The sequence below is a fragment of the Artemia franciscana genome, chromosome 6 (genome assembly GCF_032884065.1).
Source record: "Artemia franciscana chromosome 6, ASM3288406v1, whole genome shotgun sequence".
In the NCBI taxonomy this organism is placed as follows: Eukaryota; Metazoa; Arthropoda; class Branchiopoda; order Anostraca; family Artemiidae; genus Artemia; species Artemia franciscana.
In genome coordinates, this window is record NC_088868.1 from 25,803,870 (window position 1) to 25,830,344 (window position 26,475).

The 26,475-nt window shown below is 36.2% G+C and overlaps 2 protein-coding genes across 4 annotated transcripts in view; one reads left to right on the forward strand and one right to left on the reverse strand.

Annotated features, from left to right (window-relative positions):
• LOC136028235 (alpha-catulin-like) overlaps window positions 1-17,664 on the reverse strand; it is a 141,532-nt gene extending 123,868 nt beyond the window's left edge. For 2 of the 3 annotated variants that reach the window (XM_065705962.1, XM_065705960.1), the window contains exon 1: window positions 108-247. The gene's annotated coding sequence lies outside the window, so the exon portion shown is untranslated. Of the gene's footprint in view, window positions 1-107; window positions 248-1,336; window positions 1,456-17,494 lie in introns of those variants that run through there. The other variant, XM_065705961.1, reaches the window with a different exon arrangement.
• LOC136028238 (sodium-dependent organic anion transporter-like) overlaps window positions 2,596-26,475 on the forward strand; it is a 37,911-nt gene continuing 14,031 nt past the window's right edge. Inside the window, exons 1-2 of the mRNA XM_065705965.1 lie at window positions 2,596-3,221; window positions 21,603-21,774. Coding sequence (XP_065562037.1) covers window positions 2,649-3,221; window positions 21,603-21,774 — 745 coding nt within the window. The 5' untranslated portion in view covers window positions 2,596-2,648. The remainder of the gene's footprint in view (window positions 3,222-21,602; window positions 21,775-26,475) is intronic.

The following is a 26,475-nucleotide window of genomic DNA, read 5'->3' on the forward strand; positions in this document are numbered from 1 at the left end:
CCCGTAGATACGGCCTTGTACCTCCCTTTATTGCAGTTTTATCTACTTTCTTCAGGCTTCAATTTCAGTAAAGCAAAACATCGATAGACAAATAATAGATATTATACCTGCTATTTAAAATTGAAACTGAACATAAGAGTAGTTAGTTCGAATCCAGAATTCAAAAAATAGGTCTAATTTTGATATAGAAATCCATTTCCTAATCAACTCCAAGCCGGCAAGGGAAATCACACGATACACTTCTCCAGTTTTAATGGAAAACTGCCATTCGCATGGAATTTCTATGGAACAAGGCGTTTCCCAGTTGACAACGTAGTCTAGGGAAATGCAAGGTCAGTCTGCGCAGGAATGATCACTTAGAAGAAAGGCTGAATGAACCTGCCGGTTTCTTTTAAGAATATAAATCATCGTGGCAGAAGTGAAAGGGCATATCTGACGTTTTCGAAATTCCTTTACGACAATGGAAATGAACAATTTTCAAACAGTTGATAATATCAATGTTCCCGGATGACTTTACTGCAAATTATTTATAATTATTCTTTTGAGATTAGCCAAGTGGCCACACATATTTTCTAAAGTTTTTAGAAAACTGAAAACTTCAGACAGGCCCTATCGGTCAAATAGCCTCAAGACATAATACAGATTCAATTGTATAATATCCAATATGAGTACCGATGCAAAATACTGATAAGCTTTTTCTTTAATAAATCGATAAAATATATTAATTCTGAAGAAAATCCGAAACTTTACACTCATCCTTTTGTCCTGGTCACTATAAGCTATTTTGGTTCGTACGACTAAGTAACGTTGAAAAAAGTACTATTTACCCCTGCGTCAAATATTAAACAAAGAAAATTTAATGGCAATCACATAAATTAGATACTAAGGGTCGATTAAGAATTTTTTGGGGGGAACTTTTTTCGGGGGCTTTCCGAAAAGAGCTTTACAAAAGGCATCAAAAATTGGTTTATTTGCAATTTGCTTTTTTTTACTAGTCAAACAAAAATTGTTTGTGTGTTTGTTGGTGATATATTTCAAGATTAGAATGTGCTTATTCTCTGTTCCTTGAACAAGGCTTTAATTAACCACAAACTCAAGAAGTACAAAGTGAAAACTTAATACCTACTAAACTAGACTAAATTTTTAGCGGGGATAACCCCCATAGAAGTTTTTGGAGTCGGCACTACAAACCATCATATACTGCTAAGTTTCACACCACATACCAACATGCAGCCGTACGTTTCAAAAAGTTCGTGGTAAAGAACTATAAGTCAGGGACGACGCTGCTCAATAGTAACCTAGTGTCTAAAAAATAGTTTTTGATATCATAAGATACCTCAAAAGAATTGGCCTATTGTGCTGATTCCAAATATATGAAATTCACCAAGTTTAGTGCTTCATTATGCTCTTTAAGCTGAAGTTTGACTTTTTGCCCCAAATCTTCAAGAACGACTCCTGAAAAACAAGAGCCGTTTAATTAGAATAAGATTTTTTCGAAGTTCTACAAAAACTTTAGTATAAAGAGGGAGGAATTGAGGAGCGGCAACCTCCTCATATACATTTCTGTTGGTTTTGAGTTTTGATGTTGCTCCTTAATTTCAGTTGATTTTTTTTTATTTATTTAATCAATATAAAACGTCGACACATAAAAAGCATTAGAATTAATCAGCAAAATAACAAAAAAGAAAACAAATTTTTGTTTCCATGACAATGTTGACCGAGGTTCAATCGAGCACAATTTCCCCTGTTTCACCGGGGGCAAGGCAATCCTACATTTTCCCTATATTTTCTTGTTTTTTCTTTATGACAAGGGAAGTAACAAAATCCTATCAAATTCAGGGATAAGACAGCCGGACAATCTACCCAACTAAAACTTTAAGCCTACTTTCTACTATAGACGGCAAAAATAGATGTCTTAAGTACTTTCAGGAAGGACTATTTATCAAGAAGCTTATCAGTTGCTTTTTGAAACCGTCTCCCTGCAGGAGAAAGCCCCTAAAAAGTCATCTTCTACTCCCTTAAGAAAAGTTTTAACTATTCCCCGTGGTTAAAAAGATTATCACCAAGACGAAAGCATGCCATCTTTGTTGCTGCTGTAATGAATATGACAATTAGAAAATGTGGACGACTGTCGTCAGTTTCTCCGAGAACTTTGGACAACACGTAGCCAATGTCCAGATAAATCCTTAAGTTAATCCTGTTTTATTTCTTTTTTGCATTTTATCTTAGAGATACTTCACAATCTGATTGATCCAGTGCAATTTCTGGTTCCACACTACCAAAAATAATAGAAAAGCAAATATTTGAATATATTCTGATGCAATCCAGTAAACTTAAATTTGAATTAGGTAATAAAAACTCAATTTTAGAATATTGTAATCTTCTATAATCTCTCAACTTGCAGTTGAGCCCTTACAAACGATTGATTTATGAAGTAATTAACGTTGAGCAATATAATCATTTTAATTTATAGTTGCAGTGGTAAATTGTGCAAAAGTATATTTCTTAAGAGTTCAAACTGATATAAAATAGATGACGTCAATTCATTAGAGATAAGATATATTAAAAGTGAATTCATATTCCATTGCTAGTCAGTTCCGGATGATTCATACCAGACAGTTAAATAATTCTTATAAATTGGTTTAGAAATGGATAAAATTCCGAAGAGTTTGTTGTTATTTCTGTTGTTATCCAACAATTGTTATTGTTTGTTGTTCGTAAATTTGAATCCAACAAGAAGGCTAATTTATAGAGACGAAATAACAAGTTATGATGTATCAATTTTATCGTTGACTTCATACCAAATTACTATCCCAGAAGCAATTAGCTACACTGTAATCTTCAAAAATGACCATAATGAAGTCGTAAAACTTTTAAATGAGTCTTTGTTTTTTACCGCTAATGATGTTAATACTCAAGAGCGCAAAAACCTGATAGTGCAAGGCCTCGACCTGGGCGTGAGTCATATTAAAGCATTTATTCAAGAAACTATGAATGAAATAGTAGTAGATAGTTTTGACTCCAATGTAACTGCAAGAGTGGAAGTTCTCGATAGTGTTGGGACAGCTGATCGTATTTTCGTCATAATTTCAGCAGTGATTATTCTTTTGCATATTTTCCTGGCAGGCAGCAATTTATGTTTAAAACCAATTTCGGAATCTTTAAAAAAACCTATAGCTCTGAGCATTGGACTGACGTGTCAATTTATTATAGGTCCCCTGGTAAGTTTTTTTTTTTGCATATGCCTAACGTACCTGATTCTGGTGTCGCACAGTGTCCTGCACGATTTTACAAATATAGTTTAAAAGCAGTATGTTACACCAGCTGGTACCCAGGGTTAACACTTCTAGCTATATATAACTATTTGTAGTGATTTTTCTATTGCCTAAACAAAAAGACTAAATCAGCACATAAGTCACTAGACTACTTAAGAAAATCACTAAATGAATCAAGATATCATTAGAATCTAGTGATTTTTTTCACCAAGTGGTAACCCCGCTAGTACCTAGTATATCCAAAAATTAGAAACTAGTTCACAATATACAAAATTATACAAGCCCAATAAGGCAGATTAGGCCCTGTTCAACTATAATAGGTCAGGTTTGAAAAAAAAATCAATGCTTGCTAGTAATTTAGAAATAACATCGAAAATTTTATTATCACATCCCAGATTTCTCTTCAGATGTTCTATTTGCTCCTTATTTTCACAAGGTAAAGAGGGAAGGGAATAGGAGCGTCAGGCATTCCCCCTTTCGTCTCTTGGAATATCAAAGCTCCGTAAAAATTTGTAATATTCCTTAGTATTTTTACGTTATTTATGTGAAAAACCTTTTTCAAAACACCTCCTTCCCGGGAAAACATCAAAATTTTCTGAAAACTATTACCCTGTTTTAGTCTCTACACAAAGTGGGCACATACACACAGAATTGTAGTTATAAACAAATATTAAAAGACAGATGTTAAATTTCAAAAAAACAGGTATTAGATGTAATAACAAACTAAACCAATAATGAATTTACAATGTACCAAAAATAAAACTAATATTCAACTCAAACTCAAACGGACAGGGTAAAAACACATAGGTAATTTCCTTCGATTAATATTAAGCTGAATGACAACAATAGTTTAAGTACTAATCAAACACGCAAGATTAGCACAACGATTCAAATTCTTCAGCAAACTTGTTATTTGTTTTGTTAACTTGTTTTTCTGAGAAATAAATTTCAACTTTTCTAAGGAATCAAATATTCCAAGTCTGACAGACTAACACTATTTTATCCGTATAGGTATGATATTATTTGTACCTGATTGTCCATGGTTAAATTTCTTAATATTAAACAGATGTTTTTTTTTCGAATTGTTTTTCACTTGATTTTTTCTTCGTTCGGAGTATAGAACTGAGACGTCTGAGGAAGGATGAATATTTTTGTTTGGATTTACCTAGTTCAACCTGCAACATCGTAGTGGTTGTGTGGTCACCTCTTTTGTGGCCAATATTCCCTTGCCCCTTTTCTTGCCCCTTCTTGCTTTATATAGTTCTCCTTTGGGCTTAATTACACTAAGCTTAGACGCATACAATTCTTTCTACTGCTACTAAAAACTTACTTTAACACCAAACCGCCTGAGGCTAGCACAGATGCGTACGGCCATTTTCTATTTTAGTATATTCAAAACTTCCCTCTTTACCCTTTCTCATGAAGTTCTAATTTCTTTTAAACACTTCGTTAAGACCTCTTCCATTCCATAAGAAGATGACCTCCTTTTGTTGGCCCCACATGGACGGCCAAAAAGTGCAATATCTGACAATCTGTCATTCTTAATTCTTAAAGCACGGCCTAGCATCTTAACCTGTCTTTCATTATAGCACAAGAAAATGGAATCGAAATACAGGTTTTGTTGTTTAGCTAACGGTAAGTCAGAGGGGTAGGCTACCTACACCTCTCAGACAGTTCACCTGGAAAACAATTAAAAATTATCCTCTGTCTTTCGAAGCATCGACATTTCAGAACCATACCCATACTACTGCAATTGCTGTAGCTTCTAATATTATAACCTTGGTTTCCAGAATTATTTTCTTTTTCTTTCGAACTTTATTCAACCATGAAAAAAGATTGGGCTATTTTACTTCTTATAATTTGACTGCATCCATTATCTTAACTTCTTTTTTTTGAGAGAGAGAGAGAGAGAGAAGTTTATTAATATTAAATAGAAGACAATACAAAATACAATTCAAAATCAAATTACAATACACATAATTCCCCTCGAAAGGCTCCATGGCCAGGGATACAAGGGGGATAAGAAAAAAACAATTATTATACAAGCAATAAATTCAAAATAGGCAACCACATATAGCAGTTTACAGGCAATATATTTATGGGGGATACAATATAAGCAACAACTAGAAGGAGAAAAAAAAAAAAAAAACAGAGAACATACCTGAAGCCTGGGAGCAAAGTGCAGAGAGGAAAACCACACACCACTAACAAAACACAGGAGCCATCAACTCCTCAGAGGAAAAAAAATTAATCTATTTGATTCTTTATTAAATGATCCTTAAGAATCCTTTTAAAAGTTCCAAACGAGTGGCATTTCTGCACTGAAGAAGGTACTGAATTCCAGACCTGTTGACAAGCAATGTAGGGATTGAAATCTGATCGAATAGTAGGGGTAGCCGGAATGTGGATATTATTTGAAGAACGAAGGCTATATGGAGCTAAATCAGAAATAAACATGGGAGTTTTCCGAAGAAATTTTGGAAGATTGCCGTGAAGTTGATCAAAGACAAAAGAAGCACAAGAAATAATGTAAAAGGACCGTAGACTTAAGAGCTGTGTTGGTGAAGAACGGTTGGTGTCCATAACCAGACGCCGTGCTTTATTATACATGACGGAAAGTGACCGCAGCGTAGACGGAAAAATAGAAATCCATATAATGGGGCAATAAGAAACATATGACTGGACAAGACAGAAGAAAAGAAGTTACAGAATAGATCCAGGAAATGTGTATCTAAGTTTTCGAATGATACCCAAACTCCGTGAGACCTTAACCCTAATCATGGCTACATGGTATCTGAATGAAAGGTTCTCATCAAGCAGGATACCAAGAAACCGGACCACCCGATTCTCTGGTCTACACAATGAACCTTGTGACACCTGAAGGTGGGTAAGCTGAGCGAAAGCTACACTAATCCAAGAAAAATAAGAAAATGTGATTTACCAACATTCAAGACCAAGTAATTGGCATTAAACCATGACATAACTCTCTCAAATAGTGCCACAAGGTTAGACTTGATATCACACTCCGTCTTCTCAAGGGTCTCAAGAGTGGTATCATCAGCAAAAGCAACAAGAAAATTTTCATTAGAAGAAGTATTGGAACACGACTGAGCATCAGGCTGACACAGTTTGCAACATGCCAGAGGCCTGGTGTTTTTTACAGCCGAAATCATATCATTAACATAAATCGAAAATAAAATGGGACTAAGAACAGATCCCTGCGGGAAGCAATAATATACTTCAGAAGGACTCCAGAAAAGCGGATCAATTCTAGAATTGATTCTAGACTTAGCTCAGTATAACCATAACGGAAAAATGGGAAATTAGCTGGTGATGCTATACGCTGCGCTTGATCAACACTCTTAGGGGACCTATAAACCAAACCCACAACTAAATACTTACGCATTGATTTAATCTCAATAAATAGGGATTCAAAGATTCCTTCCTCATTTCTGCTCAAATCATTTCGGACATTATATGCAAGACGATCAGCAATATAAAGCATAAGGCCACCTCTCGCCATCTGTTCCTATTCAGCCTCTCCATCCTATATCCTGAACTATCTAAAAGGATATCCTTTTTGAATCCAGGAAAGTTTCACATAATCCTATAACATCAGGATTTCCATCACCCGATTCTCTGGTCTACACAACGAACCTTGTGACACCTGAAGGTGGGTAAGCTGAGCGAAAGCTATACCAATTCAAGAAAAAATAAGAAAATGTGATTTACCAACATTCAAGACCAAGTAATTGGCATTAAACCATGACATAACTCTCTCAAATAGTGCCACAAGGTTAGACTTGATATCACACTCCGTCTTCCCAAGGGTCTCAAGAGTGGTATCATCAGCAAAAGCAACAAGAAAATTTTCATTAGAAGAAGTATTGGAACACGACTGAGCATCAGGCTGACACAGTTTGCAACATGCCAGAGGCCTGGTGTTTTTTACAGCCGAAATCAGATCATTAACATAAATCAAAAGTAAAATGGGACTAAGAACAGATCCCTGCGGGACGCCATAATATACTTCAGAAGGGCTCCGGAAAAGCGGATCAATTCTAGAATTGATTCTAGACTTAGCTCAGTATAACCATAACGGAAAAATGGGAAATTAGCTGGTGATGCTATACTCTGCGCTTGATCAACACTCTTATATCGGGAAATAGCGGGAAAGTGATCAGAAATATCACTAACCAGCACCAAATTATCTAAAACATCTAGTGACGAAAAAATATTATCGATAAGAGACGCTTGTGTTTCTGTAACTCGGATTGGTATACAAACTGAAGGTGGAGTTCCCGAAGAGAGCATCATTGACAAAAAATCAATAGTTGAAGCAGAATTTTGATCCAGCAGGTTGAGGTTAAAATCACCAATAAGGATTAGTTCATGGGGATGTTTTTGGACTGAGTCCAAAACTTCTTCCAGAATTTTCAAAAACGAAGGAATAGATCCACTGGGGGACCTATAAACCAAACCCACAACTAAATACTTACGCATTGATTTAATTTCAATAAATAGGGATTCAAAGATTCCTTCCTCATTTCTGCTCAAATCATTTCGGACATTATATGCAAGACGATCAGCAATATAAAGCATAAGGCCACCTCTCGCCATCTGTTTCCTATTCAGCCTCTCTATCCTATATCCTGAAATATCTACAAGGATATCCTTTTTTAAATCCAGGAAAGTTTCACATAATCCTATAACATTAGGAGTTCCATCACCCGGTTCTCTGGTCTACACAACGAACCTTGTGACACCTGAAGGTGGGTAAGCTGAGCGAAAGCTACACCAATTCGAGAAAAAATAAGAAAATGTGATTTACCAACATTCAAGACCAAGTAATTGGCATTAAACCATGACATAACTCTCTCAAATAGTGCCACAAGGTTAGACTTGATATCACATTCCGTCTTCCCAAGGGTCTCAAGAGTGGTATCATCAGCAAAAGCAACAAGAAAATCTTCATTAGAAGAAGTATTGAAACACGACTGAGCATCAGGCTGACACAGTTTGCAACATGCCAGAGGCCTGGTGTTTTTTACAGCCGAAATCAGATCATTAACATAAATCAAAAGTAAAATGGGACTAAGAACAGATCCCTGCGGGACGCCATAATATACTTCAGAAGGGCTCCGGAAAAGAGGATCAATTCTAGAATTGATTCTAGACTTAGCTCATTATAACCGTAACGGAAAAATGGGAAATTAGCTGGTGATGCTATACTCTGCGCTTGATCAACACTCTTATATCGGGAAATAGCGGGAAAGTGATCAGAAATATCACTAACCAGCACCAAATTATCTAAAACATCTAGTGACGAAAAAATATTATCGGTAAGAGACGCTTGTGTTTCTGTAACTCGGGTTGGTATACAAACTGAAGGTGGAGTTCCCGAAGAGAGCATCATTGACAAAAAATCAATAGTTGAAGCAGAATTTTGATCCAGCAGGTTGAGGTTAAAATCACCAATTAGGATTAGTTCATAGGGATTTTCTTGGACTGAGTCCAAAACTTCTTCCAGAATTTTCAAAAACGAAGGAATAGATCCACTGGGGGACCTATAAACCAAACCCACAACTAAATACTTACGCATTGATTTAATCTCAATAAATAGGGATTCAAAGATTCCTTCCTCATTTCTACTCAAATCATTTCGGACATTATATGCAAGACGATCAGCAATATGAAGCATAAGGCCACCTCTCGCCATCTGTTTCCTATTTAGCCTCTCCATCCTATATCCTGAAATATCTAAAAAGATATCCTTTTTTGAATCCAGGAAAGTTTCACATAATCCTACAACATCAGGAGTTCCATCACTAACGATCCGTTTCAGCTAATCAAAAGACGAGCAGAGTCCCTGAATGTTAAGATGAAACACAGAGAAAGTATCATCTCGTTTAGAGGAGACAGAACCATTTAATTGCGAAACATACTTAATTTTAAAAGCCGAATTAGAGTCATTATTCATCTGATTTCTATTTCCAATTGAATTATTAATAATATTTTCAATATCTAAAGGATTATTTTGTAAATCAAGTAAACGATCCCCTAAAGAGTTGATACCAGCCTGGCCACTACTCATGGTGGATGGCAGTTTCGCCCCACGACCAAGCCCACCAGACCACAGGTAAAAGAAAAAAATGTAAGGAAAGAAGAGTAAAAAATATAATAATCAAGGTATGGATAAATAATGATTATAAAATCAAGGTAAGAATAATTAAGAAAAAACAGGGAAAGAGAAGAAAATAGAAACAAGGAAAAACTAAGAACTCCTCCCTCATGCTTCTCCCATTGAAAAGTAAAAGCACTAAAACTCACAGTAAATGGGTTTGTTCTAATACTATACTGTTGGTGCAAAAAAAAACAAATAGCAATACAATAAAAAAGACAAAATATTTGTTGTAGAGGAAGATACCATTATATAAGTCACTATTACTATTTTTATTGCATCGGACCAAACTAACTCAACAAATAATTCAAGCAATACTTTTTTCTTATCAAAACACAAAAAGTGTCCGGGCTTCCACATACTCACTAAACAAAAAAAGAAAAAAAATTATTCAGTCATGTAATTCCTTGCCTTCGCTGTCGTTGCGTTTGAATCAGGCTACTAATACCTGGTGGGATTTCATCAAACAAAAAACATTTCCACTGGCCCTTCCTTAAGGATGGGCCACGAATTTTTACGAATACTGGTTCGGATAGCTAAAAGTTTTTTTTCGAACTTTTCGAACAGACGGGGGAGAATCATCGAATAGAAAAACATTCTGATTGCCCATTAGTTTTTCCACGAAGATTTCGAGCCTGTTTTAGAACTGCCACTTTCAGATCCCTCTTCTCCATGATAACCTTTATCAGCTTTTTTTCAGGCTTAACATCAGCTATCGTGTATTTTGGTACCTCATGGATTCCAAGGCATGACGAAATTATACTATCGAAAATTGCCTTAGCGTTTACAGTATCAATCGCTGTCACGTTCCAAACTAGAATATTTGTATCAGTTTCTTTACTTTCCAGCTTCATCATTGTATGAATTAGGCTAGATAACTGCGATTTCAGTAAGAATTTTCATCAGCCAGCACAGAAATGTGATTCTTCAAATCTTCGGTTTCTACCTCAAGGCTGATCACTTTAGGCTTTATACCTTCCACCTCCAATTTCGATTCCAATACAGATTCTTCGATCTTAGAAATCCTTCGATCTAATCCTTTAAAATTAACATTCAGCTCATTTAACGTAGTTGAATTTTCTTTAACAGTCTGTAAAACTAGACTCAAACTATCAGCTAGTGATTTAAATGAGATTCCTTCCATAGGATTGGATGAGCGAACAAGAGCTAAGAGCTCATATGGCACTTGTGACGAGGCAAGAAGAGCTAAGAGCCAAGAGATCATATGGTATGATCTCTAACAAAATTCTATGAATCAATAGATTGATTTAAAAAGGAAAATAAGAGGCTTAATGCCGGTCAAGATTTAAAATAAGAGCTCTGAGTCACGACGTCCTTCTAAATATCAAAATTCATTAAGATCCGATCACCCACTCGTAAGTTATAAATACCTAATTTTTTCTAATTTTTCCTCTCCCTTTAGCCCCCCAGATGGTCGAGTCTGGGAAAACGACTTTATCAAGTCAAATTGTGCAGCTCCCTGACACGCCTACAAATTTTCATCGTCCTAGCACGTCCAGAAGCACCAAACTCGCCAAATCACTGAACCCCTCCCCCCAACTCCCCCAAAGAGAGCAAATCCAGTACGATTCTGTCAATCACGTATCAAGGACATTTGCTTATTCTATCCACCAAGCTTCATCCAGATTCCTCCACTCCAAGTGTTTTCCAAGATTTCCCCCTCCAGCTCCCCCAATGTCAAAAGATCTGGTAGGGATTTGGAATAAGAGCTTTGAGACATGAATTCCTTCGAAATATCAAATTTCATTAAGATCCGATCACCTATTCGTAAGATAAAAATACCCCAATTTTCACGTTTTCCAAGAATTCCGGTTTCCCCCTCCAACTCCCAAGACTTCTGCTTATTTTTCCCACTAAGTTTCATCCTGATCTCTCCAATCTAAGCGTTTTCCATGACTTTAGGTTCCCCCACCCCAAAATCCCCCGAATATCACCAGATCCGGTCGGGATTTAAAATTAGAGCTTTGAGACACGATATCCTTCTAAATATCAAATTTCATTGAGATCCGATCACCCGTTCGTAAGTTAAAAATACCTCTTTTTTTCTATTTTTTTTTCAGAATTAACCCCCCCTCCCAACTACCCAAAGAGAGCGGATCCGTTCCGGTTATGTCAATCATGTATCTAGGACTTGTGCTTATTTTTTTCACCAAGTTTCATCCTGACCCCTCCACTCTAAGTGTTTTCCAAGTTTTAGGTTTCCCCCTCCCAACTCCCCCTCCCCCTAATGTCACCAGATCCGGTCGGGATTTAAAATAAGAGCTCTGAGACACGATATCCTTCTAAATATCAAATTTCACTGAGATCCGATCACCCATTTATAAGTTAAAAATACCTCATATTTTCTAATTTTTCAGAATTAACCCCCTCCCTCCAACTACCCTAAAGAGAGCGGATCCGTTCTGGTTATGTCAATCATGTATCTAGGACTTGTGTTTATTTTTCCCACCAAGTTTCATCCCGATCCCTCCACTCTAAGTGTTTTCCAAGTTTTAGGTTTCCCCTCGCAACTCCCCGCCCTTATGTCACCAAATCCAATCGGGATTTAAAATAAGAGCTCTAAGACACGATATACTTCTAAATATCAAATTTCATTGAGATCTGATCACCCGTTCGTAAGTTGAAAATACCTCATTTTTTCTAATTTTTCAGAATCAACCCCCCCCCCCCAACTACCCCAAAGAGAGCGGATCCATTCCGGTTATGTCAATCATGTATCTAGGACTTGTGCTTATTTTCCCGATCAAGTTTCATCCCACTCCCTCCACTCTAAGTGTTTTTCAAGATTTTAGGTTTCCCCCTGCCAACTCCCCCCAAAGTCACCAGATCCAGTTGGAATTTAAAATAATAGCTTTGAGACATGATATTCTTCCGAAAATTAAATTTCATTAAGATCTGATCAACCGTTCGTAAGTTAAAAATACTTCAATTTTTCTATTTTTCGAATTAACAGGCCCCCACTCCCCCTCCCCCCAAATGGTCAAATCGGGAAAACGACTATTTCTAACTTAATCTGGTCCGGTCTCTGATACGCCTGCCAAATTTCATCGTCCTAGCTTACCTGGAAGTGCCTAAAGTAGCAAAACCGGGACTGACAGACCGACAGACCGACATAATTTGCGATTGCTATATGTCACTTGGTTAATACCAAGTGCCATAAAAAAAACTCGTCAGATTTTTTCTTCTTCCTCTTTCCTCCCATTATACAAAATAGTAATTGAACTCCAAGAAAAAATAGACTGTAGAAATTAATTTGGTGTCGAAAAAATTTCGACACCAAATAAACCTTGCTGAACACTAAATGAACGGTCCGACGCAAAGTAGGAGTATTTACCTCAAATGCATTCTTGTTTTATCAAAACTTTATGAGAGTAAATCCGGTTTAGGATGTTCACTGAATGAATGCTATATGTGAACTGATAGAACTAATAGTACTATCCATATAAGCAAAGCTGATTCATTTGATTGATCTTCTTATATATATATATATATATATATATATATATATATATATATATATATATATATATATATATATATATATATATATATATATATATATATATATATATATATATATGTATCTGTGTGTGTGTGTGTGTTAGTCAGTGTTTCCACTTTGACGGATTTTTCCGTCAAAAACGGATTTTTTGGGTCTTCGACGGATGAGAATTTGATCTGTAGGATTTCCGGATTTTTGACGGATTTTCTAAGATTTTACGTAAGAATTGAACTTAGTTGTTTTTATTCTCAAGAATCTTTTTAAGTATCAAGCTTTACTGTTGTTTCTTTGTTGTTTTCCGTTCTGACTATTTTTGTACCAGGGTTTATTCCCGGACTAATCAGCTCACCTACTCCAGTCCAGAAAATGGTTTGGGGTTAACGCGATCAAGTCGTATCCACTATTCAAGCAACCGTGAGCTATGCAGTTAGTCATCAGGTCAAGTTGATTCCCGCGATATATTTATACAGGGAGTTAGTACTGTGTTATATTAAACCAAGGAAGCTATTGGAAACCCAGGAGGTGTTTTTTGTATACCTTGATACGATACGCACTTAGTAAATACAATACTTCAAGAACAGAATTTGTAATTTCATAGCTTTTCCTTCTTGTTTTACTGACAGAATGTTACAGGTGGTTACGCGGTTTCTTTATTACCTGAAAAAATTATGACAGTCTTAGAATAGCGGAGTGCTACCAAAATCACATAGTAGCAGTTAGAAATTTGATTTTAGCCAGTTATTTGATTTTATCCATGCCACTTGATTTTAACCATAGTGACAGAAATCACCTTTTAGCCGGTATTAACCGGCTGGTACTTTCGACAGCCAGGAACCCTGAACTATAGAGGCTGAATATGTTGTTACGGTGGTTGACCAGCTAGTTCCACTTGTGAAAAGCCTGCCAAATAAGTCTGTAACTGATAAGATTGCTCTTGGAAAACAGAAAGCAAATAACATTGTTCGTCAAGGGCTACGGACTTATTTTGATGATATTCTTTGCGAAAAACTGAGTCAACTCAGTTCACGGTCACTACCGATGAGACAACCGATGTCAGTGTAGTGAAGCAACTTGCTGTTGCCGTCATATTTTGCAGCTCAGAACTTGGAATAGAAGTTGACCTGCAGGACATGGTCGGAAGCCCTAAGTCAAGAGCAAAAACAGTCTTTGAGCTTATCGAGAAAGCTATCAAAGATAGAAAGATACTACTCGAGAACTGGATAGGCTACTGTTTGGATACCTGCAATATCATTTTCGGCTCTGACGATTCTGTTGTCAGCAGGATCAAGGCACAGTATCCCTGGAACACCTGTGTAAAGTGTAGCAGCTACATGATACAGCTAGTACCATCTTATGCCTGTAAGAAGCTAACAAAGGGGTTAGCAGATTATGTCGTACCGTGTATGTCCTTTTCAACATGAGTGCTAAGAGTGACTTTGTTGCCTTCCAAAGATTTACTGACACAGATATCCATCGAATGCTCTCGCCTGGGCAGACGCTTTGGCTTTCACTTAAATTGTGCGTTGATAGGATTCTCGAACAGTGAAGTCCTTTGCAACTCTACTTCCAAGGGTTAGCTCTCAAAGACCCTACACACGCTAATGATCAAGCTGAACAAGCGTTGGCTAATCCACTTCTGAGAATCCAGTTGGAATTTGAAAGCTATGTTCTGGAGTTATTCAATGATTTTAACAAAATCTTCTAGAAGGAAAAGCCGCTCTTTCATTATTCAACCAGAAGTCAAGCTGCTGATCCGTAAATTGTTAATGAACCTTATGAAATCAGCATACGTCAGAGGGACGTCTGCGCTAGAGTTGAACCTTGAAAATTCCGGGTAATACTTTGCTTTGGAAGAGTTATAACTTGGGATACTCGCCTGTGAATCTGGAGATGTTGCAGTCAGACCAAAGAACTCGCACTGAAGACATTTCTGTTAATTTTGTGTAATTGTCAGCCCGTTGTCTTTACGTCGAGACGATTAAGAAGATACAGCCAAGATTCGTATTTGACGACAAAGTGTTCGTATACGCTGATCTATTAAACCCTGTGATGGCCACCGACTCGATAGCTCCAATAAAGCTATCAAAATTTCTTCGCAAATACGAACTTCTGAACTGGAATGCTAAAAGCATTCATGACGAGTGACAAAAATGCTGGTCTCAGACCTCTCTAAAAGTACAGAAACTTTGGGCTTTTGAAGAAAGATTTCCGAGATCAATACTCCCACTAGAAGTCCAAGGTTTGCAAACGTCGTGGTCGTGAATAGGTATTTGCTTTCGCTACCATTCTCAAACGCCGTCATTGAATATTTCTTTATTGTCCTAAAAAACATCAAAACTGATTCTTGGAATCGTCTCTCATCCATCTCGCTAAGGACTGCGATGCAAACGAAGGCAGGGATGGGAAGGATAAAAATTCACTCGAATCGATCATCCTGGACCAAAAGCTGACCAAAATAATCATGTCGGTCAATTCAAACGTGACGGCTGAAGAGTGTCAAACACTAGCTAGTATACAACGTGAAGCTCTTGTTTCTGGAGCTGATGCCGTCACCGACATGCAGTGGTAGCTGATTTCCATTGTATCCCAGTACCCCAGAAAATGGTTGTTTATTTTTTTATACAGCATTATATAGTTAATCGATATCCGTATCCGTTCTGGTCACTAAGCGTGTGTTTTCTCGAAATTTAGAGGCTTTCAAAGGAGCTAGCTTCCGAGTTACTGTCCTTCATGAGTTCTTATAGATCTACCGTACATAAACATTAAATTCGTCGAGCTTTTTTAGCCCAAAGTAACTGCAGATCGTATTCTATCACGATAAAAGGACAATTTTTACTGAGTTAGCTTAGCTGTCTAATAATTTAGACAACAAGCTGATTTGTATATCACCTAACAGAATATTGTATGTTTGAGCTGTACGATCAGATAGGAAGTGTAGTCTATAGACTGATAAACGAGCGTTCCGAGATATACTCTAGTCTAACTCAAGCAGAAGCGTCACTGACACACTTGGTTTCATGAAGTTGTGTTCTTTTTCACAATGAGATAGTCGCGGAATTCATTTAGCAATTTACAGGCAACGAGATATTCGGCGACATTCTGAACTATATTAAAAATATCCATTAACTGTCAAACATCGGTCTTAAAATTCTATTGGTATCTTTGTGGGAGGGGGGGGGGTCATTAGTTACATTAAAAACACGAAAAAAGAGAAACGAGATGTGAACTCGAAAGACAACTCTGGGTAAGAACACACTTACTGATCCGCAATTCAGCTTGACAATAATTTAGGTGAAATTCAAGTAGCCAGTGCATCATTTATCCAACCCTCTTATCTATCCCGTTCACACCACGTTTTTCAAGAGGTGAATAAATGGAATTTTTAGCTTTTTTTCTCGTTTGACTGCTCACGGACCTCTTGGAATCTTTCTTGAGGGCAGCATTGAACTCCAGGAAGTGTTTCAACAGAGCACATTGTTCTGCTTTTAACAACTGCTTACCACAAGAGTTCTATTTGAACAGATTCTTAGTTGTGGATTCTTAGGAATTTTTAACGGAAACAATGACGGATTTTTCGTTCTCAGTCGTCGGAATTTTACAGATTTTTGGTCAACCAGAACGGAAAACTTGCCATCATGAAGTGGAAACACTGGTGTAAGTCTAGTTTTTCCATTTGAGTTCATGTTCTCCCCTAGCTTTTCCAGTGGTCCTTAGGAAAAATTATATCAAAATAATCCATATATATATATATATATATATATATATATATATATATATATATATATATATATATATATATATATATATATATATATATACGAAAAGAGAAATAACCAATGCAACAGCAAAAAACATTAAAAAAAAGAAGAAAGAAACAGAAGGAGAAAAGGAAGACTGTTTTCCTACATTAGTAATTAATATAGACCAGCACTTGAATGAGGGCTTAACCCTACTCATCCATACAATCACATAGGTCAAACAGCATAGCCATACACAATCAACCATAAAGAATAATCCATGGACAGGCAGTCATGTCGTCAATAAGTATAAGTCGTCATTTACCAAACAATAAAAACAGTAAAGACAAATAATTCAGAGGCAACAATCCAACACAAGGGCTCATCAGGAGAATACACTTGCCTATAGAGTTTCGGCACTTTAAATTCTCTACCCAGTCAAGTGTTGTGCCTACCACAGAATACCTATGGTATCCCCGTGTCAGGTATCACCCCCAAAATATATGCCTATATATATATATATATATATATATATATATATATATATATATATATATATATATATATATATATATATATATATATATATATGTATCTGTGTGTGTGTGTGTGTGTAAGTCTAGTTTTTCAGTTTGAGTCCATGTTCTCCCCTAGCTTTTCCCGTGGTCCTTAGGAAAAATTCTATCAAAATAATCCATAAAAACGGGGATAGGAAATAACCCTGATTAACTTCTAAATCAACACCCAACAAATAAAAACTACTAAACTTATTTCCTACCTTAACTTCCTTACACGTACATGTCAATAATCGTTTGAATGTACTTATCTGGTAGGTCATACAAGCATTCACATCGGTGAAAGAGACATGGGTTGAAGGGGTTTTGTTTAACCCTGGGAGACTGTCGCCCCCTAAGAGTTGCCTTAATACTGTCGCTTCGTAAATTTGACGAGTCTGACTTTGAATCCCTACAAAAAATAGAGGAGCAGAGGTGCAAGGTAGTTAATTTAATAGTACATCGACTGCAAAGGAAAAATACAAAAATTTGAAGAATTAGTTGAAACTGATAAATTCCTGCCACAAGATATACATATCTTCGTTGGATATTCTGCACTGAGCCCCACCCCCCTACACTTGGTACAGAAGGTGGTTGTCATTCTACCGAGTTTTTAGTGACAGAGTAAGCAAATTTTTGTTTTGGTCCTAAGATGTTGGGCCTCTAAAAGGACTAGTGACTCCTGCGATATCTTTGATGTGTTCTCAGAGTGAGTGGTTCGAATTTTTACCTAAGAGCCTTTACTGTGCGTGAAGCTGCACTATCCATCGGTAGAATTCATTTAGCCAGCATTTCATTGTAGGAGGCTTCCATCCAGTCTTTCCACTGTTCAAGCTGTATACCAGATAAGAATTAATGGAAGTGAAGTTTAGGAACCACAAGGGCAACCTTTTAAATTTCCTTGAAAAAGATATGTCGCTATGGATTTAATTGAAGGTAACAACCCGACCTTTAGTCTATTTGAAGTGCTCCATGGCTTCCGTTTTTCCACTTGGGTAGGTCAAAAAAGGTCTTTCGTAAATTTTAGACAATAGAATGACATTTTTTTTCGTTTTTGAACGCATAAAACCATGAAGAGCTCCTGGTAAAAGCAATGAATTCTGTTCCAAACTGTTTTACTGCGTAAGTTTAAATGGAGTTTGTTCTTTTCCAAATCCTCCAGATTTTCCCTAATTAGATTTTCTTCAGAGTAACTAAATTTTGAGATGTTATCCCCTTTGTTACTTGCATAGAGTAATTCTTGGATCTCTTTTCCTGTCAGCCTTCTACAAGCCATCTGAAAAACCAAACTAAACGAAAAAATGAAAGACGAAAAGGTGTAGTATCCGTAACGTTCAGGTTCCTGAGGACACATCCACGTTCCTACCTATGCAGATGTTGAAATTAGAATTTCGACAGGTTTTGGGACAAGAAAATGGACACAAAAAAAAACAAAAACACAGATTTTTCCAAAAAGAAGTTACACTATCATTGTCGGTTCGCAAATTTACTAGTTACCCTCGTTATCTCGAAAACGAGCAATGGTCCGTTCAATTCTGAATTTGCCCAATAGCTGTTATCTTGAAAAAGGAATTTACGTTAAGTCACGTCTTTTTATGTGATACCGTCGCTATGGGAATCTGTGGATCATGGATCGTGTGATGCATGAATGTGTGATGGCCTTGAGTCGGTTGAGAAATGAAGTGCATGGAAAGTATAGATTCGATAATAGATGACTGGCAAATGTAATGAGGGATAAATGTATTGCGCGTTAAAATTTTAAAAGTTTTAAAATTTAGGACGATTTCTCAGGTAATCGTCCGGACATCGTCAGGAAATGTAAAATTCAATTTAATTTTAGGCAACATTAAAGAAAAAATTACAACTCAAGACCTGGGATGGACCCAGTTGTTGAACTCTGAGCCAAATCTAGTGAGGAAACTGCAAATATGCTGATGACAGTCGCTGTATATGTGGTCGAAATATCCAGACTTTTGTTTATGTTTTCACTGTCTAACAAATAGACTTGTCCCCATTAGAACTTTTATATGTTTTTGTACATAATTTTCCAACAACTTTATCTTTGTTTGACAAATTCTCAAAAATGTTAACATTTTTCTTATCACTAATAGAAGGCCCGTCCCAATCTTTAACTTGGAGAAGTCCTGACTGACTTCTTCGTCTCAATTTTCTAATACAATATCGTGGCTTCTGGTTGCATCTTCCACATCCTCTGCAATTTTATCCATGACTTTGAAGTTTATACCTCCTTAATTCATAATTTAATACATTCTTGGATTCCAATAAGCTTTTCTTTCAAGAATGAAAGGATTTTCAGCCTGAATTTTTTTTTTTTTTTGAAGTGAGAAGCTCTAAGGACCTTAGAGATTCACTTTGAATCTTATTGGATATCTTAAAGAAATTTCATTGCAAAAATGATTTTGACCCTTAAAAAAACTAACAGGAGTTTTCTTCTAACCGTCTGGTTAGTATTACAATACAAAAGTAAAAGAAAGGACTCTTGTTTGAGTTTCAATCAATTAGAATAAGGGCAAATAAGCTCAACGGAGTTTAATTAAATTAATTACGATGTTTTCACGAATATGCTGAATAGTCCCATTTCTTAGGGCTAAAATGAGAAAAATTGAGGTCGTTAGCATAATACTATGATAGGCTGCTGAAGATCGTCCTTCTAGTAAGCCATCTGATGGATCGTTGCTGTACATGTTCAATTATTGAACGTGACTCCGGTAAATCCCTTTAAAAAGAATTATCTGTACATAGTAAAAAAGAGGAAAAAGGAAAAGGTAAACGATACGGCATTAGACTCTACAGTCCGTACCGGCGGTGCTGATCTCTGTTTCTTGGCCCTTCAGCCAGGAAGTGCAATGGGGGGTTGGGGGCCAGCCATCCTGTGCTTTCGCACACCCTTCCTGTTTACCTTCCCAAGATTTCTCCAGGTACCCGTTTAGAGCTGGGTCGACTCTGGCTAAGCTTACAGAGTCACACCACTGACCCCCGTCCCAAACTAAAGAATTGGGTACACCAGGATTCGAACCCGCGTCCTCTCAGACAAGGGATCCCGAATCCAGCGCACCAACCCATTCGGCCATAGTAGAATATGTGACAACGAATATATACAATTCTAATTTTTATATAAATATTAACAGTTGTGCATCTAATTGATTTTTTCTTTATGTTTTTTTGTTTATTAGTCATATTTATGAAAACGGAAAAAGGAACTGATAGTAGCTTTAATTTCTCCAAGGGTTACCGAATTTCGAAGTATGGGGTGTAAATGCACAAGTCCAGTATATACTAAAAATTAATGTAGTTTAGCTGAGAAAATTCAGCACAAAAATAAACCAAAGGAATTCAAGCACACTTATAATAAGAAAATATAGCAGCATACTACTATAGTTACAACATAATAATAAAATTAATAGGTAATAGTTAGTTAATAGTTACTAGGTAACATTTACATTTTAATCTTATCAGATCTCTTACAATTGTTTGTGAAGCCGAAAAGATTATAACAAAAGAAAGAAAAATATATTTATGCCTAAATCATCAATATAAGACTGACTGTACCAAGAATGCCATTCAAAATAGAGTCATTAGGCTACTCAAGCCGAAGTTCCATAAATGGAAAACCTCATCCCATTTGAGGGCAAGCTTTTAGAATAGTCCTTGAGCTTTTTTCCCATTAACTCAATAAATGCTTGCCAGTTCATGATAATATCGGAATTCTGTAAGTATATTAGTTAACTTTTTAATAAATAAAGGTTCTTCACCTATTACGCTTTGTCCACGAGAAGAGGTATTTAAAATTACTTATTTAACAGTTGGAACAGTTTGAAGAACAGTTTGGACAGTTTGAACAGTTGAACAGTTTCCAAACTTTGAACAGTTTGGAGAATGCTGTAAAACATACAGCAGATTGGTCCAGTTTAATTCCTACCGTGACCCGTTGGACCTTTTGGTCAGAGGCAAAAAAAAAATGAGAAACTGATATTCATAAAATTCAAATTAACGAGGAAAAAGTATAGATATATGAACGAGGGGAGCCCAAATCCATCCTTACTAAAAAAAAAAAAAAGAAGAAAAATACGAACACCAAAAAACGAAAAGATCTATTCCACATTTTAAGATCAAGATAAGTCATACAAAAAAAGGAAACATCAAGGCTTTTAAGCCTATCTATAAGCTTATACTTATTATAATACGCGTATTATAAGTTCAATGCGCTTATTTTACGCGTATTTTACTTATGATAAGAAATATCTTGGTTGCTATATCTATAGTGGTTTTTTTCGCCTTTTTTATTTCTTTCTGATTAAGGTTTTGTTTTAGATCACCTTTGGAGCCTCAATGCTAATATTTGAGCAGAAACTGCTAAGATTAGGTCTTTTTTGCATTGGAATTTGTCCTGGAGGACTTGCTTCTGTCTTTTACACGACGGCATTTAATGGAGATACCTCCCTGAGCATCACACTCACATTAATTTCTACATTTGCAGCAATAGGTAAGCAGAGATATTATCATATTACAGGGAAACGTAACTTGTTGTAACAAAAAATCTGGAAACCAGTTTTGATGTATAGAGTTTGTAATATAGAGCAGTTGGAGTCTCAGATAACTCAAAGTTTATCTAGAAGTTAAAGATGCTTTAAAAAAAATAGTGAAGGACGTGGTCTCTATTGTACCATTCGTGAGAATATATCCAACTCGACCTTACAAGGTGAGTGAAGGATCTTTTAAAGGCATTTTCGAGAAAAATATTGTTTCAACATGAAAATGAAAATAATTGATTCACTTCTTAAATCAGTCTCAATTCAAAAATATTTTTTCTTGTACTGTTTGTAGGCTGTAGCATATATTAGGGGAGGGCTACAGGAGAGATCCTCCTCTCCGTCGAGAACTTCATAAAAGGGATAAAGGGAATTTTTATGTGAACTATTCAATGGAAAAAAAGGTTCCAGTAACTGCTTTTGGGCAATATTCTGTAAGAATACAACGTTAAAATTCAGTTTTAGCCTATAATTTGTATTACAATCGTCATTTGGGACCACTTCCAGGGTAGTGCTAACACCGGTCATAAATGGGCGAAAAACAAATTTTTTTTTTGACATATAGTAAACCGTTGCTATAGAAATATATTTTGCTCTGAAAAATTTCTTCAAGTACTGTGAGGAGTATATACTGTTTTAGAAGAGAAAGGAAAACGAAGGAATGGGGAAAAAGTGAATGGAAATGTCTAATACAAAATTTTCATAGGTAGTACTGTACATCACCGATGATCGGTGATGTACAGAAAAAAATAATATTACAAATATTTCTTTTGATTCTACTGTAGGCAGTAATATTTTTGATAATCCTAGCCATAAAATGTTTTTTAAAGAAACTTCCTAAATTAGCAATGATTTAGGCATAAAACAAGTTGTTCGAGAGGCAATTGAAATTAGAACCAAAATAAATAGTAAAATTCTTTTAAATTGGGATTTGGGAGAATATTCACTTAATGCCTTATATACAAATTTAATAAAATGATTTAGCTACTTATATTAAAAAACCAGTAAACAATACCACTCAACCTGTTATTCACATACCTTCTAGGCTGGCTACCAAAAAGGCAAGATTAGCTTCGAGAGCTTATTCGTAAATGTATATTTTCTTTATTCCATTTTAATGAATTATCTTTTTCACTTTGCTTTCTGTACCAGTCCTGGTTGAACTTTCCTGAAGTAATGATGATAGGACTGTTTTGAGAAAATATTTCAGTTTTAAAGATTGTATTTTAACGTAAGTTCTTTATTTTCATTGTTTTTCTTTTTCATTTGTTTTGCCGAGGCCGGCCCTTGGATATAGGGTCGAAACATTCATTTAAAGTTGCATTCCACTGTATTGTATAAAACGTTTCCCTATTGTTCTACTGGTTGTTTATGATGAAATGGTAGTTTGGTCTTCGTCACTATTTACGTCTAGCTTATGCAGAGCAATTGACCTATAATATCTTTTATGCTATTAGTTTAGGCAAAAACACGCTAATATTATCAATGAACAATTTTTTTTTTAATCCTGCAGAAGAGAAAACCTTATTCCTAAACCTTTAAGATACAAATTATATTTAAATACCAGGAAAGAAGCGCAATTCGCTCATACACTATAATTAAAAACGCTAGTCCACATTATTTAGGACAAAAAAAAAAACAGACGTTTCCTTTCCTCAGAAATAAAATCTCGTGAAAATTTTTTATTTGAAAACCTGTCCGCGGTTGATTATTCTCAGGCTGTTAGATTGGAAAGAAATTTATTTAGTCATGATTTTCGCTTGTATAAGGACCGACTTTATGAGAAACTGGAAAATCTGAGGTACGTATCTTCGACAATTTTATCATACTTATGCTCCGGGTTTATTCTTGGACGGACTTAATCTCTCCTCTAAAGCTCTTGAACCGAAGGAAATCCAAAGTCTTAAAAAAGGTAAAACTCTCTTTTCCACCAAAACAAGTTCCTGTGGTAGATACAGTTTCCTCTCTAGAATCCTCTTTGCACAAAAACTACACATCAATTTCTAACCCAGATGAAGTTAGATCTTGTCTTATAAACAAACTTTACGGCAGTGAAAAGTTCAAAATTTTATCAATATTGTTAGAAAATATCCGTCCCGCGCTTCGGCATTGCTCAACAGAACGGAATGCTGGGAATTTATATCTTTTTGTAAGTATTTTTTGTAAGTAGGCTATTGTTTTGTTATTAATTATTTTTTTTCATTTTGACATACTTTTACTTTGATTGACATACTTTCTCCATTATCATTAGAAACACTTTTGTTTTTAAGCTTCATTAAATAAAAAAAAAATAAGTTTTTTCAACTAAAAGTAAGGACCAACATTAAAACTTAAATAAACAGACATTATTAGTATCAGGGTTGCTCCCATCCTCAACACCTTGCTCTTCACGCTACAGTTTTTTGGCACTTTATAAAAGTTACTTATTGTTCTAAATAACCTTTGTGTTTCAGGGGTTGTTTGTATAGAATTGGGACAAAATTTTATCTTTAGTGTTTAGAGTGATTTGTTGAGGAAGGGACACACCTCCTCCTATACGTTTGTTCGTTTTAATGTTGATCCTTACTTTCAGTTGAAAAAAACTTGTTTTTTTAAATTTAATTTCTGATCGTTTTTTAAATCAAGCCAGGATACCTGCCTCCATCTTCAAGGAAAAATCCCATTCCCCAAAGAAATATCCTCTGGGCAATTCAGTCCAGGTGAAAATTTACCCTGGAAAATTACCCTAAACATTTTTACGCCTAGAATTCAATCAGTAAAGAGAAAGCAAGATATACAAAGAAATTTCGTATAGGAATTCTGGTAAATTTACCCAGTGTAAAACTTCCCTCGAAAAGTCCGCCCCCTGAAAATTTTCTCTCCACAGATAATCCTCCCCATTCAAAATCCTCCCAGAAGAAAAATCGTCCTCCTTTCCCCGCCCCAAAAAATATGTATACTTTCCAATGACAAATATTACAATGGGTAAGTTGAAGTTTAAGTATCGTTTCGTAGTTCAAGGTGAAAACATCTATCTAGAATTGGATATCATAAATTTCAAACCAGTAAGCTTTTTCAGTGAATTTTAATCCCTGCGAAGCTAGTTAGATTTCGCAATACCTGGCAAAGGATTAAAGTTACTGACCTTCAGTGAAATTATTATCCAGCATTTCAGTAAGAGAGAGATAATCCTATGGTCATAATTATCAAATCATATAGACTCATTAATTATTTTTGGAAATTTTTACTAATAAGCGAGCAGAAGAGGGGAGGTTTTCTGTAGCAAGCGTCGTCGTACCTGCCGGGAGTGTGTCTCCCTTAAATTGCGGGGAATAGATAGCAGGAGCCTACGCTTCCCTCGCTTATTGGCATTTCGAGCTTCTGAAATTTAGCCAACTACCATTCAGCTTTCGTGCGGTTAAGACGTATTTTGCCCATGGTTATGTTTTTGACTTGAAATTGGATTAACAGACTTTTTGCATGAAAATGGACTCTGATATGGAAACTGACTGTTTTGATTATGCCCCGGGTCTGAACTTTCTGCAGTATAATAATGAAAAAGGTGTCGAAGCTACAGTGATCTTAAAATTTGCTGTTGAATTTTTCGAGTCAAGTGATATTGCCAAATCGAAGAAAATCCTGTGGGATTCGCTGCCAAAATTCACCGAGCCCTATCCAAGGCGCACGGGTTCAAACACATCTCAGAATCATTTGGAAGACATGTTAGAACCTCTTCAAAATCAGAGTGCTTCCGAGGACATGCCTGTCTTTGTTATCGAAGTTCCCTGGATTCCAGCAGTTGCTTACTCCAGGATAGCTTCTAAACTTAATGAAATTCAACAGACTCTTTCGCAAGTTAATGAGAAAATGTTTGCTTACGATCTGAATTTCCCCAGCCTCCCAAGCAGTGCTACTGCCATAAGCAAAGTCACTGTTATTATCACGAATGTACCATGTGATCTTGATAATGCATCTAAACGGAAGGAAAGAATTGACTGTATTTCTGGTCACGAATGCATTGATACTGTGCGCGCCTCTGGTGATGAATTGATTGTGAAAATCGATAGCCTGCTGATTTTTGCAAATCTGCACGCTCGGTTTTTCGTGATTGTGAAGCAAAAATGGCGGGGAAAAATTTTTTCGGCATAATGAAAGGCGTTGCACAAGATCTTGATTTTGCGCCTCTTAAAGCTTGTAGGGGTGTTCGAGACGCTATGAGAATTGGGAGCTCAAATTGTGTGAAAATTATGTTTGAAGACGAAATCTCTCTTTCCTCGGCCCTTAAATCTGGACTGAAGATAGGCTATGAAATATTCCGAGTGTATGAATATCGGCGAATTCCTAGGTGCTGCAGGGAATATCAATCACCTGACCACCTTGCCTCAAAATGTCCCGATCAAAACTACAAATGCTCATGGTGCTCTGGTCCCCATATGAACTCTAGTGACTCACCTTGCAGTAACACCCCAAAGTGTGCAAATTGTAGTGGAGATAATGTTGCTTACAGTTTTCGTTGCTCCAAACTAAAGGCTCTTGCAAATTCCAAAATTCCACGACCTTCTCGCTTGCAATCATGAATGAGTATAAAGTCTCAGTGTGCTCTTTCAACATCAATGGGACAAAGGCTAAAGTGTTAAGCCTTGATGAGAAACTAGCTAATCATGATGTTGTTCTCT